Source organism: Peromyscus californicus, unplaced genomic scaffold (genome assembly GCF_007827085.1).
Source record: "Peromyscus californicus insignis strain IS unplaced genomic scaffold, ASM782708v3 Scaffold_11__1_contigs__length_118956290, whole genome shotgun sequence".
NCBI lineage: Eukaryota > Metazoa > Chordata > Mammalia > Rodentia > Cricetidae > Peromyscus > Peromyscus californicus.
In genome coordinates this window covers 34,441,979-34,458,348 of record NW_026294402.1, presented here as the reverse complement: position 1 = coordinate 34,458,348, position 16,370 = coordinate 34,441,979, and the positions used below count along the sequence as shown (strand labels likewise).

General features: G+C 47.7%; 1 protein-coding gene across 2 annotated transcripts in view; it reads left to right on the top strand.

Moving 5' to 3' along the window:
* The window catches only part of Gramd1b (GRAM domain containing 1B), a 175,833-nt gene that overhangs the window by 46,185 nt on the left and 113,278 nt on the right, over positions 1–16,370 (top strand). Inside the window, exon 2 of one of the 2 annotated variants that reach the window (XM_052757113.1) lies at positions 4–78. In XM_052757113.1, the coding sequence (XP_052613073.1) occupies positions 4–78 (75 nt within the window). Of the gene's footprint in view, positions 79–16,370 lie in introns of both variants that reach the window. The other variant, XM_052757103.1, reaches the window with a different exon arrangement.

Genomic DNA, 16,370 nt, shown 5'->3' with positions numbered 1-16,370 from the left:
CAGCCAGCAGAGCAGCCAACAGAGCAGCCACGACGATGATTCCAGCAGGTTCCTGAGTCCGCGAGTGCGCCAAGAAAGGTAAGTTCAAAGTCATGGGAGTGATGTGAGGGGAGTGGAGAATAAGGTGAAGTGCCTCTGTTGCTTCTGCTGTGTGTGAGAGTTATGGGAAGTAGAAGGGGGGGCATTGTCCTTGGAGAATGGTTGCAAAGACAAGCTGTTGCCCCAGAAACCAGAGGGAGCATCATCATTGCTGTTCCTGAAGGCAGGGGGCTGTCTCTCCAAGGGAGAAGCCAACTGCCGACCAAAAGCTCTCGGCAAACTTCGGGTTTAGGATTTGAACCATGCATTCATTTGCTTTGTTTTGTTCTGTTTTGTGACAGGGTTTCTCTGTAGTTCTGGCTGTCCTGGAACTCGCTTTGTAGACCAGGCTTGGGCCCGAACTCACAGAGATCGGCCTGCCTCTGCCTTTCAAGTGATGGGATTAAAGGCTTGTGTCACCATGATGGCTGTGGGATTTGAGTCATACTTCACACGTTGAGTGTAGCATGGCTCATGTAGGGAAAAGGAATTTTGTTTCGGTTTTTGTCTGGGGTAAAGTATTTTGTACCTGAGGAATTTGTGTGTCCTGGGATGGGCACCTGTGGTCCCTGAAGGCTGAAGCCTTTGGAATGGAGCAGATTGTGTGTGGTGGGGGTTATTGGGGAAGAGGTTGATGTAGAGGTTACCGGGGGGGAATGAATGTGGAGGCTCCTAGATGCTGAGTTGAGGAACTGAGAGTCTGTTGGTTCTGCACTAGGGATGTGAGGACTGGCCAGGATCTGTTTCATTAGTACTGTGATTACAGATAGTGGTTGCTGGTCATGAGTTAAGTTTCTTTTTTATGTAAGTCAAAGAAAGGTGATTTGATGTGAAGTGCTGGACCTTGACCCCTGAGCCTCTAGCATGCTGAGCACACATTCTGAAGTCATACCTGGAGAGAGCAGGCCAGCAGGAGGGGAACTGAAAGAGACTCAGCTGGCCTGCCGTAGGGCTCTGGGTTTTGCTTATTTGGAGACAGCCTCTTGCTATGTAGCTTAGGCTGGCCCTAGCTTGAGATCCTCCTGACTCAGTTTCTTCAAGTACTAGGATTCTAGGGGTATGCCACTGTACTTGACTTGAGATATGTATTTCAAAGGAGGAAATCAGTTGTATACTAGGAAAGATTTATTTACTTAAAAAGTTACATATGTTGGGGGCTGGAGAGATGGCTCAGAGGTTAAGAGCACTGACTGCTCTTCCAGAGGTCCTGAGTTCAATTCCCAACAACCACATGGTGGCTCACAACCATCTGTAATGAGATCTGGTGCCCTCTTCTGGCCCGCAGTCATACATGCTGTATACATAATAAATAAATAAATCTTTTTTTTAAAGTTACATATAATTACATTATAGCTTATTTATAGTGTGTGTGTGTGTGTGTGTGTGTGTGTGTGTGTGTGTGTGTGTGTGCCACATGGAGATTAGAGGGGACCATTTTCAGGAGTCTGTTCTGGCCTTCTGCCATGTGGGCCCTGGGGATTGAACTTGGGTTCTCCTCAGGAGTGATGGCAAGCCCCTTTACCTGCTAAGCCATCTTGCCTACTCAGGATGCATTTCTTTTGGGCTTGGCAGCTTATGCCTATAAGCTAGCACTCTGGAGTCAGGCATAGGAAGATCCCTGAAAGCACAAAGCTAACCTGGTCTACGTAGCTGCAGGCCTGCCCAGGTTACATATGGAAACCCTGTTTCAAAAAAAAACAAACAAAACCAAACTTATTTATAAGTCTACTATTGACTAACTTGAAAGGATTTCCTATGAAAAAGAACATGGTGGTTTAATTTTTCAGCTACAAAAGGCTGAAACATAACACAATGAGCTCCTTTTTTTTTTTTTTTTTTTTTTTTAAAGACAAGATCTCCTTTGGTTCAGTCTGTCCTTGAACTCTTGATCCTTCTGCCTGAATCTCAAGTGCTAGGAATACGGGACTGCCCTACCACACACCTTCTTCTGATGGTCTTTGAAGGGGGTGTGCATAATTGAGATCTGTATGAATTTGAGCAGATCTAGTGTGTTATCACCAGTCTTTTTCAAAGAGATGTTAGAATCAAGAGAATGGTTTTGAGGCTCTATCGTTCTAAGAGCTGACTGAAAGCTGGGAGTGGAGGCAGAGGCAGGCAGATCTCTGTGTTCAAGGCCAGCCTGGTCTACAAAGTGAATTCCAGGATAGCCAGGGCTACACAGAGAAACCCTGTCTCAAAAACAAACAACAAACAAACAGAAAATAAGAGCTGGTTGACAGAAAGGAGGGAAGACGAGGAAAGAGAATGTTTAGGTAAGTCTGATAGCACTCAGTTTTGAGGCAATATCTGTCTCACTATAGCTTTCCTGGCCTTCGTGCTTCTGGGTTGCTGGGTATACATTTGCTGGCCGCCATTTCCAGGTTGACAGCACTTTACATATACAAAATCCTACAAAATAGAATTAGAGGGGCATAAATTGTAAATGAGAAGGATTCAGCTCAGGTTAGGAGGAACTTTGTTTGTTTTTTGTTTTTTTTTTTTTTTTTTTTTGAGACAGTGTAACAGTCCTGGAACTGTCCTGGGACTTGTAGACCAGGCTGTCCTCAAACTCACAGAGATCCTCCTGCCTCTGCCTCCCGAGTGTTGGGATTGAAGGTGCATGCCACCACAGCCCAGTTTAGGATGAACTTTTGCATGGCAAACAGGTCTCACAAAGTAATGAACTTCCCCCTCACAGGAGAAGTCAAGCCAAAGCTAGGTAGTGTGTCAAAAGAAATTCTGTCCCGGGCCAGTGTGGCAAGGTCTCTCTAAACATTATTTTTGTTTTTCAAAGTCTTTTAAATTCCGTCCCATTTCTCAGTTTTATGCCCATCATTAGCCCAAATGAGTGGTTTGATTCAATCTAGATGGAGTCAGTATAAAGATGTGGGCCCCAAAAAAGACTAATTAGTCAAAGGACTGTAGCTAGAGTTTTTCTGGTCCTGCCTGGCCCACAGTCAGGACAAATCTCTCTCACCTGCCAGTCTCGCAGCCACACATACCCTACCAAGTAAACACACAGAGACTTACATTATTTAAACTGTTTGACCTAATGGCTCAGGCTTCTAGCTATCTAGTTCTTACATCTTAAATTAACCCATTTCTATAAATCTATACCTTGCCACATGGCTCGTGGCTTACCAGTATCTTACATGTTGGTACTCATGGTGGCAGCTGGCAGCATCTTTCTGCCTCAGCCTTCCACTTCCCATAGTTCTCTTCTCTGCTTGTCCCACCTGTACTTCCTGCCTGGCTATGGGTCAATCAGCATTTTATTTATACAGAGTGATATCCACAGCAAAGAACTTCATCAGTTTTGATCTGAGGATAGCTCTTTCGGTTCCCAGAGTAGCCTACACATCTCTCTATGGATGTCCAGATTTTTAGCATGCACACACTTAAAATAAATGGCACAGAGGTCCCCGAGGCAGCTCTGCTGTGCACTGAGTATCTCAGGACGATACTGTCCAGCTTTCAGTGTGATGTCCTCAGCTACGCTTCACCTTTTGGATCTGATTGCCAACTCCTCTCTTCCCTCCATGTTATCTGTTGCTTGGCCCATTCCAGGGGGAGAGAATGAAGTACTGAATTACATGTAACCCTGACAACACCCTCCCCAGGATACCCTGTCTCTTGGATGCTACCTAAACAGACATGCTTTTGGTGGGCTGCTTAGTAATGGACGCTGATAAAAAAAAATATTTAACCTCCTTGTCTGACCAGGTATACCTCCATAAAGGGTTCTCTTCTAGATTTACAGCATCTAGAAAAGCCCCCTAAATTTCTTTCCCATTCAGAACCTGCTGTGGTAGTTTGAAAGAAAATGGCCCCCAAATGGAGTGGCATTTCTAGAAGGCGTGGCTTTGTTGGAGGAAGTGTGTCATTGTGGAGATGGGCTTTGAGGTCTCTTTTGCCCCAGCTTCCCTCAGTACGACTGCAGTTGACTTCCTTGCCTGCAATTGTAGCACTCTGTTCCATCACCATGTCTGCCTGCACATCCACCATGCTCCCTGACATGATGATAATGGACTGAACCTCTGAAACTGTAAACAAGCCACCCCAATTAATGTTTTCTTTATAAGAGTTGCCGTGGTCATGGCGTCTCTTCGAAGCAACAGAAAACACTAACTAAGACACCTGCTCAGTTAGTTCCCTAAGCTCCTCATGGTGGATGTGGACATCATTTGCCCCGGCTTGCTTGGCATTTGTGGTGTGGCATATGTCAGAAGTGTGCTTTGGACGGCAGACCCTGTGTGCACTGGATCTGAGATACTCAGAGCCACAGCCCTGTGTTTGCCATGGCCACTCTCAGTGAAGTCTTCCCTTCTTGGGTTCCTCCTACTGGTGAGAACAAGTTTCCAGGGTCGTACTGTTAGGATTCTGCCACTCCTCCAGCCGCACGACCACACATGTGCAGTTCAGTAGCCAAGCAAGGGGTCTTGTATCTTACATCACCCGTGCACAGCGTGGCATAGCTCCGCAAGCCCACATGCGCATGTGCAGGGAAATCCTTAAAAAGCCGGCCACAGACTCCTCCCCTCTCTTCTGCTCTCTCCTCCTCCCCCACTCTCTCTCTCTCCCTGCATGCCTCTTTCACAGGCCTGGTCACTCTCTTCTGCCCCCCACCCCCACCCCCAATAAAGCTCTGATACTGGGTTTTGTCGTGCCCCGTGACCTTTCCTCACAGAGTAAAAGCAACACATTTAAATCCAACACATACCCTGTACTTGATTCTTCCTTTAATACATTTTCACCCACTTTAGAGTCTCTTGCTTTGAGAACATTGGGCTGTGATGGACTGAGATTTGAGTCTGAAAAGATTTTCTGTAGTAGTGAGGATGTGACCTGTGTGCCTGACTTTGAGCTCTGTGTGTGTGTGTGTGTGTGTGTGTGTGTGTGTGTGTGTGTGTGTGTGTTTTAGAGGGTCAGGTGGTGCTGATAGAGGTTAGAGGTCAGTATTTCTTCAGGTGCTGTCCTGTCTCTGTTTCCCTCCCTCCCTCCCTCCTCCCCTCCCTCCCCGCCCCCTCTCTTTCTTTCTTGGGAGTTGAGGAGAGGCAAGGCCTCTCATTGGCTTGTAACTCATTAATTAAACTAGGAGTGAGCCTCTGGGGATCCATTTGTCTTTGCCTCCCCCATGCTGGCTGTGATTATAAGCTCAGGGCTTCTGGAGCTGGGACTCCTGCTTGTGTCAGCAAGCGCTATACTGACTGAACCATGGTCCCAGCTCTTCACTCTGGTCCTCTGGAAGACTATGCACCATCTCATTAACGGCCACACTTCCTGCACTGTGAGTCTCTGCTGTAATCTTGCCATTCCTCTGTGCCGTTCCTCTGGATGGACAAACGCAGCAGGGACTGTCACAGACTGAGAGTGGCCAAGAGTGAGGCATTCTGTGCCTGCTTCTAATACTCCAGATCGTGAAAGCTGGCTTCACAAAACAGGCGGAATTAATATTGGTTTCTTTAAAATTCTCTAAATTCTTTTAAATTACAGGGTTTTTTGTTTGTTTGTTTGTTTTGTTGTATAAGATGCTCTTTGGGCTGCTTTAATAATACACTGATTCTTTCCAGCTCTGCACAAAGTTTAGGATGGACATACTTTAGAGACAGGATTAGTCCAGTCATGCGCCACTTGGCAGTCGCTCGCATAGTCACCATGGGATTGTCTCGTTGTGTAGATGTCATGGGATAGCCCACATCACTGAGATGGCGGTGAGCATCTCTAGGAATCTAATCTTACTGGACTTCCATTGTTGACCGAAGTGTGCTTATGTATCCAGTGGCTGTCTTAACAGCCAGAAACGAAAAGTCTCTTATCTGGTCAAACAGGGCAGCAGTGATTTCCGAGACAGCTGTGACGTTGGGGAGAAAGGTTGATTTTATTTATGTAGAGAATCCATTTACTAGGAAATGGGGGAGGGCTTAGAGGGAGGGCTGTCTCGGAACTAGGACATCACTACACTCCTGCCAGGTTTCCAGTAAAAAGGAAAAGAGATAACTTCCTCAGGCTTGTGTGTCGTGTGCGTGTGCGTGTGCGTGTGCGTGTGCGTGTGCGTGTGCGTGTGCGTGTGCGTGTGATGTTAATCCACTTTTCTTGCTTCATGGTGAAGCCAGTGACAAGATGAAACAGTAGTCTCCAGGTTCCCCCTAAACTAGACCAATTATTAAAGTTTCTCAGGTAGCCAGAACTTTATTCAGTTCATTTCCCCTGGTGGCAGGGACTTGTAAACAAAGCATGGATGGTAGGGAAAGGAGCACTTTTACGAAGGACCCTTTGTAGGCAGCAGGTGAGTTTCAGTAGCATGTGGTCTCAGCTGATCCAGGTGCCTTTCAGTAGCAGGAAAGTTGAGACCTGGAATGAGAGTGAGTGTATGTGAGTACCAAGTGGGGCTGCAGCAGGGACCAGAGTGTGCATGCATGTAGACACCCCTGCATGCAGGCATGCATGCCATGAGCCTTTCTAAAATATCCATAGGAGACAGGAGAGCTGCTAGAGGCCAGCTGCAGAATGGGTGGAGGTGCTCTGGCTGTTGATGGGGCCTGCTGTGTGGGTAAGAGCATGTACCCGACAGTCAGGCCCATTGTGTTTGTGATGCTTTCTTAACTCTGCTTTTTGTCTTGTTTGTGAAGCAAGCCACTCTGGCCTTAAACTAGTTGTATAACTGAGGATCACATTGAAATCCTGTTCCTCCCACAGTTTTCAAGTGCTGAGATTAACGGTTTGGGCCACATCTGACTTTTTTATTTCTTCTTAAATTTAGACCAGGCTGGCCTTGAACTCACAGAGGTATACCTGCTCTGCCTCCCAAGTGCTGGGACTAAAGGCGTGCACCACCACAACCTGGCTGTACTTTTTTTCTGAGGTGCTGGAAGTCAAATCCAGGGCTTTTTCATGTGACAGGCAAGCTCTCTCCCACTGAGCTACATCCTCAGCTCTAACTGCTTTTTTTGGTTGTCATTCTTTTGAGAATGTATAGCTATGTGTAGCTATGTAGCCCTGACTGGCCTAGATCTCATGATGTAGCCCACACTGTCCTTGATCTTGTGACAGTTCTGCCTGTGCCCCATGAGCCCTGGCATTACAGGCATGTATCATCATGTTTGGTGGTAACTGTGCATGTTATTATATATTTATTTATTTCCTTATTTATTTGTTTGTTTATTTGAGACACAGTCCTCTTGTGTAGCCCTGGCTGTCCTGACACTTGCTATATATAGACCAGGCTGGCTTTGAACTCACAGAGATCTTTCTGCCTTTGCCTCCCAAATGCTGGGATTAAAGGCATGCCATCATGTCCAACTATAACTGCATTTGAAAGAGCAATGTACTTGACTTTTCTCAACTTCAATCTTTTCATTTGTAAAGGTCTATTGTTTATCACATCCAGTGAGGAATAGCTAAACTATTGTATATAAAGTGCTAGGTATTTAATAGGTGCTAAAGAAACTAGACACTTAGTAGATGTCAAATCAACTAGATGCTTAGTAGATGTTAAATAAACAGTAGGTATTGACTCCCAATGAGACTTGACTCTTCCTGAGAAGAGCTATGCTCTTCTGACCTAAAGATGGGGAAGGGGCACATGAGGCCTTATCCAGCTGAGAATGATTGGCAGTTGATAGCTGCTGGGGGACAGAGAGTTGGCCATGCTCCAGTGGGTGGCACCACACCCTTGTGCCTAGGGCAGCATTAATTTTGACTCAGTGGGCTATAAAATAACAACCATAAAGAGGAGTGAACATGAAGTTGGGAGGGGGCTGTGGGAGGAGGGTTCATGGAGGAGTGGGTGGTAGATATGATCAAAATACACTGTATATATGAACTTCTCAGAGAACAAATATAAAATATTCTATATCTAAGAAATCACCCAGATAGAGTGTGGGTGGAATTTGGAGCACCTGCAAATGCAATGTACAGACACTGGTAGATAAACAGACTATGCTGTGACATCACCCCTCAAGAATCTTGTTAATGGTGAGAAGTACTTGCAAATGAAGGTACGATGTCATTATGGATGTGGAATTAGGCATTCAGTAACAAAACAAAATCCTTGCTAGGTACCAAACTGTGCAGTGAATCCTTTACATATTATCTTAACATGTTCCTCTTTCTGTGGCCCTATCAAGCTGATGCTGCTTTTCCAGAGTTTAGGAGACTGGAGGCCCTGTGAAGTTAAGAACCTACCCAGGAGTGGCTTACTAGTCGGGTGGTGGCTGGGGGATGCATCCACAAAGAATGGTGGGTTATGCTTATGGAGGGTGATGCCTGAGAGCTTCTGGATGAGTGGGAGTGTCACATGGACAGCATTCCCAGGGAAGGAGCAGGATGTACATAAGCATGGGGGTGTGAGAGAGCGGGAGAAAGCAGGGAGAGCTCAGGAACCACAGATACTTAAGTCTGGTACAGCGTCATAACCTAGGAGTGGGCTTCTAGCAAGAGGCCACAAAAGATTATTCAGTCAGGTGGATAGGTCTTTTGGTGCCTTGTAAGCAGTGTGCCCTCTACCCCCAAGGCAGGGTTTCTCACTGTGTGTGTAGCCCTGGCTGTCCTGGAACTCGTTCTGGAGACCAGGCTGGCCTTGTACTCGGAGATCTGGAGATCTGCCTACCTCTGCCTAAGTGCTAGGATTAAAGGCATGCACCACCACCACCTGGCAGGAGCATTCTTCATTGACAGGAAACCCTGGGTAGGGGGGATCCTGAGAGATAGAGTACCCTGTGTCTACCTGCTCAGGCTTGCCCTGAACTTGCTTTGTAGCATAGACTGGCCCTGAATGCTTGGTTCTTCCTGCCTCTACCTTTTAATTACAAGCATTTATTTATGGAATTTCTGGAGACTGGGAAGCCTAAGATTAATGTACTTGCAGACTTAGTATTTTAATGGAATCTGCTTTTTCTTTTCTTTTCTTCATCTTCGTTCTTAAAGGTTGAAAAGATTTAGACTAGCCAAAATAATCTTTTTTAAAAAATGCCCTATTGAGTTTAATTTGAGTTGTTTACAGGATTGATGAGGGTTTATTTACAGGTGTATGAGCCACTTTCTAGTGGCTACACCATTGAAGAAATATCTTTCCCACCCCCAGCAACCATTAACTGCCTATAAATCCTCAGGGAAAGGTGAGGCCTAAGAAGTCCCTCATCCTTATGTGTCTGTTTGCATGTGCATGGGTACAGAAACATGTGTTTGTCAGGAGCCAGAGATCAACCCTGAGCCTTGAGTGTCCTTGTTAAGGTGAAGCCCATTTTTTGAAACATTTTTTTCGGCAGGTTCTGGGGTTTGCTAACTGGGCAAAACTGGCCGGCCGACTTTGCTTCACCAGCACTGAAATTACAGATGTGCTCTGCCATACTGGAGTCTCGTGTGTGTGTGTGTGTGTGTGTGTGTGTGTGTGTGTGTGTGTGTGTCTGCCAGAACTTAGGTCCTCATGCTTGTGTGGCAAGCACTTTATCAACTCAGCTGTCCCCAAACAAACAACAACAAAAGTGGGTCCCACTGTGTGGTGAAAACTGGCCTCCAACTCACAATTCTCCTGTCTCAGCTTCCCAAATGATGGGGTGTGTGCCAATATGTCTAGTTTGAAGCCTGTTTTCTTCTTAGGCAGCCATCTTTCTGTGACCTGATAGGAAAAAGAGCTCTAGTCTCTACTGTTAGATCCTGGGCTGCCCCTTTACTGCTTTCTCTTAACCCCCCAGAAGGCCCGCCTCTTAACTCCATTACGTTGGAGGCTAGCATTTCAACATGAATTTGAGTATGGGAAGTTCATTCAGTCTATAGCACCAAGTCACTACCGTTCTTGTTTAAAGGACTTTTAAAAATACGTTCATCATCACGAGCATACACACATGGCTGTAGAGAACAGAAGACAACTGGTGGGAACTGGTTGACTCCTACCGTGGGGCTTCAGAAGCCTGAATTCAGACTGCCAGCCTGGCAGCAACGACCTTTGCCCCCTGAGCCAGCCCTACTCCCAGCTATTCTTGTGAGAAAAATCACAACGATCCCATGGAGAAACATGGATTTGAGAAACAAACACTTGGAGTGCAAACAGATGAATTAGAAACAAATAACATACCCAATTCAGTCGCTGAAATAGTTATTGAGTACATACTATAAGGCATCCACTCAAGGCATTATATACAACTTTGATCAAGACATCAGCTTTGGCTAGGCGGCGGTGGTGCAGGCCTTTAATCCCAGCACTCGGGAGATCTCTGTGAGTTCAAGGCCAGCCTGGGCTACAGAGTGAGTTCCAGGACAGCCAGGGATACACAGAGAAGCCCTGTCTCAAAAAACCAAAAAAAAAAAAAAAAAAAAAAAAACCCACATCAACTTTGATGCTTGCTGTTCAGTGAGAGGAAATAGACACCCCACAAAGAAGCTACCAACTAGTAAGAAATGCTCTGGAGAAAATGAAAGCGGGTGACAGGGACTGAGGTGGGCAGGGAGGAATTTCTGCCATGGCAACATTGAGATTGAGACCAAATGGTATCTTTCTGAATGGTGGTAGTGAGGACCAAAAAAGAGGAACCAATTAAAAATGTGAGAAATGGAGCCGACAGGAGTGACATCCAAGTTGGAAGGCCGTCCAGGATGAACCTGAGTTTTCTGGCTTGTGCAGCAGAGAAAGGCAGCACAAGAGGCTAAGCAGCTCCTTCTCTGTAATCATGGCTCTAGCACATGCCATGTGACATTGGTTTTCTGCCCTCTCCCGCCCTTTTAATAGGATTCTCTGCTGATACAGTAGGCCAGATCAAGCCCAATTGAAAAGGTATTGCAGCATTTTTATTTGAGCACAGCATCTCCCAGGTGAGTTCTCCAGTCCCAGAGATTGAGGTTGGAGAAGCCTCGCACCCACAAACAAAAGCAGGGAAACTTTATAGGTTGTAGGAGAGGGATGATGACATCTCTGCCACAAGCTGGGTTTGTGCTCAAGTGTGGTCAAAAGCTGAGCACTTTAGGTGAGGATTTGGGCAGCTGGCAACTTCAGGTGAGGAAGCTGCAGTAGCTGCCAAGAATGGAGAGCTGGGCTTTTTGGCACCTTTTCTTTAGAGACTCTCTGAGAGGGGTTTGGAGAGAGAGAGAGAGAGAGAGAGAGAGAGAGAGAGAGAGAGAGAGAGAGAGAGAGAGAGAGGACTTTCTGGGTCATGCAGGGGCAAGCTGGAGGTTCCAACTGAACAATTTGTGTGCCTCATTCCTCTCCTTTGTAAAATGGGTGTATCGAGTGATGATTCATTCTATGGGTGATGGTTTATAAGGATATGCCTGGTCCATGGCTAGCGTTTTGTGTGTGCTTGCATTAATTATTAGTAATATACTGTTTATGTTTGGAAGAATTTGAAGCGCAACCATGATTAGTGAGTTTTAATTTTAGCATACAGAGTGTAAGCTACTCATGGTATGTGCGAATGGAGAGGCAGGCTGTGCAGGGGCTGTGAAGTTCAGACAGCAGATCTTAAAGAGGACCTGTGTGTGAAGGTAGCTTAGTGGAGAAGCACTTGCCCTTGTGTGCTGGAGGTCCCAGATCCCAGCACTGCAAACAAACATACAAAGATCTGGCTGAGGCCACAAGGAATTCAATGTGTAGCACATGGGTGTGGGAAGAGGGACGGTCCTCAGCACTGAGTCTGGATCTCAGCCTGCTCTGCTGGGCTGTACCCCTATTAAAATGTAAGGCAGCCGGGGGGGGGTGGGGTGGGGTGGTGGCGCACGCCTTTAATCCCAGCACTCAGGAGGCAGAGGCAGGCAGATCTTTGTGAGTTCGAGGCCAAGCCTGGGCTACAGAGTGAGTTCCAGGAAAGGCGCAAGGCTACACAAAGAAACCCTGTCTCGAAAAACCAAAAAAAAGGAAATGTAAGGAGGCTAGCTGTCAGGGAAACCAGGAGGAGAGACCCAGAGGGTGAGAAAAGGAATGCTCCCAGATGATTAACAAGAATGGGGCATGCAAGTGGGCTGCAGTCATAGGGGATGGAGGAGGCAGGGAAGACGGTAACTTAAGGAATGCCATCCCTGAGGTGGGATGTGAACAGTCTGCAGGTTGGGTATTTGTTCTACATTATTTATTTATTTAAACTTTAAAATCAAATGTATTTATTGTTAAATAGGCACCTCAGCCATTTGCCTCAGGACTGGAGACTTAACATCATCAATTCTAGAATTTGGAGCCAAGTATGTTGGGTGCCAGAAGCCTGCACAGGCAAGTGATCTGCACCCAGGAGGGCAACCTGGCAGTTTGGTTCTGCTCAGAGAGGCCAAAGGCCTCGGAAGGGGAGCTAATTAATGCCCCTCTCGGGTTTCAAGCACCAGATGAATGAAAAGAAATAAAAAGGAAAGGACATGACTGCTTCTAGGTATGGTGGAGGAGAAAGTTTATTGTAGATAAAAGGGAGAGCATAGCCAGAGGCAGAGACATCTGGGAGAGTCCAGGGTGAACAGGACCCTGAGTCATGTGAGGACTGAGGGTTGGGGGTGGTGGATATAGAAAGGCCCCAAAACAGGTTGACCACACAGCTGCCATGACCGGCTTAGGGGCCCAGACACAGCTTCTGTGACAAGCTTACTGGCGGGCAACACTCAAATCAAGGAAAAGCCTTAAACTGACACCACCCAGAGATCCACCCAGGGATAAAGTACCTGACATCCCAAACATTCCAACCATTAGATAAGGTGGTCAGATGTCCCTGAGTCTAGCACACACCTGTGTTTGTTTTACAAACACCCCTAGACAATTGTCAGACTATCAGGGTCGTGGACCCTGGAAATCCCCTCACCCCAACCTCTGCTATGATAAAAATCCCACCCTGCCTGGGCTCAGGGCTCTCTCTGCTCTCACCGGTTGCTGCATCGGACACACAGAGAGACCAAGCTTGGAGCTTGAAGAGAATAAAGGCTCTTTGCTTTTACATGTGGGATTCAGTCTCCGTGGTAGTCTTTTGGGGGTCCCCGCAATTTGGGCATACCAGTGGAGGGGAACGAGGTGCAGCAGCCAGGAAGGCAAAGGTCTAAAGGGGAAGGGTAACCAAAATGTCTAGATTATATAGGGAAGAGCCTGTGGGGGAAGGGCAGCCCAGTCCCTGGGCTGGAGAATTCAGGGTAGTGGGCAGGGTATACCAGCCATACTCTGTAACAGGTAGACACTGAGGGATGCTGGGAGAACCTGGAGGCCAAGTGTGCTTTGATATGTTAAATAGGTACCTTGGCTATTTCTCCCAGGGTTTGAGACTTAACACTGAGTCACTTCTTTCCTTCCATGTGGGTTTCAGGGATGGAACTCAGGTTCTCAGTCTTAGAGGCAAGCACCTTTGTCTGCTGAGGGTCCAAAAATATAATATTGTGCATGTGCCTGGGCACGACTAGCACAGCATGTGTGTGAGACCAGACGACGCTTTGTGAAGTTTGTCCTCTCCTCTTTCTCTCTGGGTCCGGGATTTGACCTTTGTTCTCCAGGTTTGTTTAGCTGAGCCATTTTGCTGACCTCTTAATCTAGGTTTAAAAAAAAAAAAAACAGATGGGCGGTGGTGGTACAAGCCTTTAATCCTAGCACTCTAGAGGCAAAGCAGGCAGATCTCTGAGTTCGAGGCCAGTCTGGTCAACATAGTGAGTTCCAGGATAGCCAGGGCTACACAAAGAAACCCTGTCTCAAAAAACAACACTAATCACCCACTGGGAGGCCTGAGAGGGAGCGTAATGGATAAAGTGCTCACCTTGCAAGTTTGAGGATTAGAGTTTGTATTCCCAGCATCCACATAAAAGCAGGGGAGATGGCTCATCTGGAATCTCGGCACTTTGGAAGAAGAGATTTTGTTGTTGTTGTTTGTTTGTTTGTTTGTTTGTTTTGACACAGGGTTTCTCTGTGTAACAGTCCTGATTGTCCTGGCATCTGCTTTGTAGACCAGGCTGGCCTTGAATTCCTCTGCCTCCTGAATGCTGGGACTAAAGCATGCGCCACCACTGCCCAGCGAGATAGGGTATTCTAATGGGCAGGCTAGTTAGCTGGACTAGTTGAGTCATTTTCAGGTTCAGTGAGACTTTGCTTCTAGTACAGTAGAGAGAGAGAGCAAGGGAGACCCCTAAAATCAACCTCCTGCTTTCGTATGTGGGAACATGCACACACACACACACACACACACACACACACACACACACACACACAGCACCTGCATCTGCTCTTCCCTTGAGCTGCCTTAGCGTTCCTCGATGATGGAATCTAACCTGTAAGATACAACCAACCCTTTCCCCTTCAAATTGCCTTTGGTCATGGTGTCTTTTCACAGCAACAGAAAGCAAACTACAACAGCTGCCATGTCCTGCTAGGAGAGAGAGGTCCCTTCAGTTCTGCTGAGTCTGGCCTGGAACTTGTCCCCCATTGCGGATTTCTGCAGCTCTCTAGCTCCATCTACCTGTCCAGTCACTGACTTCTCCATGGCCCTGGTTTACTCAGGTGATCTTTACCTTAAAGAAGGAGCCAAGAAAAAAACCCGCTGGGAGCAGTGCCCGCTGCCCCTCCCTTCCTTCCAGCGCCAGCAGCTGACACCACATGCAGGTACACCTCCATCCTCCCTGTCTGAGGACAGAGCGGGCAGAAGCTTGCCAAATACCAGAGCACCACCAGATGTGGAAGGATGGAGGCAAGTTCTGCATGGAACTGTGGCTCAACCAGAAGGCCAGGGAGATCGTGATAGCATAGAACGCCAGGCTCTCTCGCACTGGGCCCTTCACCTTCCCGTGTCTTGCACGGGACAGCAGAGCGTGGAGATTGTGTGTGTGTAGGAGCTCACTGACAACTGCTGGGGCAGCTGCAGAGGCAGCAAGTCCATGTGCCTCCAAAGTGAGCCTGCAGCCCTCAAGGTCCTGGCTGCCATGTGGCCAGCCCTCCCCTGAGCCTGGCATGGTGCAGAATCTGCGCTCGGAGACTGTTTCCTGCAGCGGAGCTGTCCGGCAGACCTGCTACTACCATGTCTCCTATCTGAGGAAGAAGTTGGCCTTTCTGAGAGGCAAGTAAGTGGCAGGGGCCCCCGGGCATTAGGATTGCGATGGCCTGGGTCTCTTCACGGAGGCAGAAATACTTTGGGGCTTGCTTCCCGTGTTTGCTCCCTGCTGAGTGACAGGTAGGTTAGAGGGAGACAGATGTGTTGCAGGAAGCTGGAGAGAAAAGCTAAGGCGGGCAGCTGGCGGGGTGTAAGGTGGGAGATTTATTCTCTGCCTGCCTCACTGTGTGATTCCTAAGAGGTGACTTGCCTCTCTCTGCTCTTCATAAGTATCCAGCTAGATGGCAGCTTTTGTATCTTTCTTGGAGCACCAGTCAGTAAAGAATTTGAAGGGCTCAAGAGAAAGGTGCCGTCGAAAACTGAGTGTTCTGTGTGGCTTGGTCGTCTTGGGTGCTGAGGATTGCTTTGACTGATAGGGATCTAAGACTGGCGTGTCTGGGGATGTTGGATTCATGTGGTCATCGATTATGGCCCTTTGCTCCGGGACTGGGCTTTAACACTAGACCTGCCTGTGCAGATTGACATGGAGGTGTGAGTACAATCCAGATGTGGGACACAGGCCCCCGGTCTGGCAGGCCCCATGCTGCAGTGGCTCCTCGCCGACCATGCTGGACCTTGGCCGCTGTGGCAAGCAGAGAGGAGGCGGCTTGCTGGGCGGAAGAGGTTCGAGGGTTGAGTCAGAGTTCGGTTCAAAGCCTTCGCAGTGGCTCAAGGGGCATGTAGACTTGTGCAAGCTGTGTGTGTGTGGGGGGGGGGGGCGGGTGCTGGGGGGAGCGTCTCTTCTCTTCTGTGTGAAAACAAAGGTTAATGTTAGAGAAAGAGAAAATGGGACAAAGTGTGAGGAGAGAGAAGGAAAAGAAAAGGAGGGAATCAGAGGTTAAATGGATTTCAAAGTAGGTAGGGATCAGGGGATGACTGACTTGATCTCAATGCTCTGTGTCTTTGTCTATCTGTCTGTCTCTGCTACCCACCCACCACCCCCCACTACACACACAGGAGGCACAGCTCCCTCCCCAGGGTTTCTCATGGCCAGAGGATCAGTGGTTGGGGTGCTGGGCTGAGTCTTCTCCTGAGAGGCTACCTCAGGTCCTGACGGCACAGTAGGCCTGGAGCGGACAATGTCAGACAGAGAGTTCTTTACACAGTACCGTCAGTGCTGGTGGCCAAGGATGATTCTTCCTTTAGTGAATCTCTCCCCCTCGCGTTCTTCTCTTTTGTTTGCGTGAGACAGGGTGTTGCTCTGTGGCCCAGGCTGATCTGCAGCTCCAAGGGGTCCTTCTGCCTCAGCCTCCCCAGTGCTGGCATGAC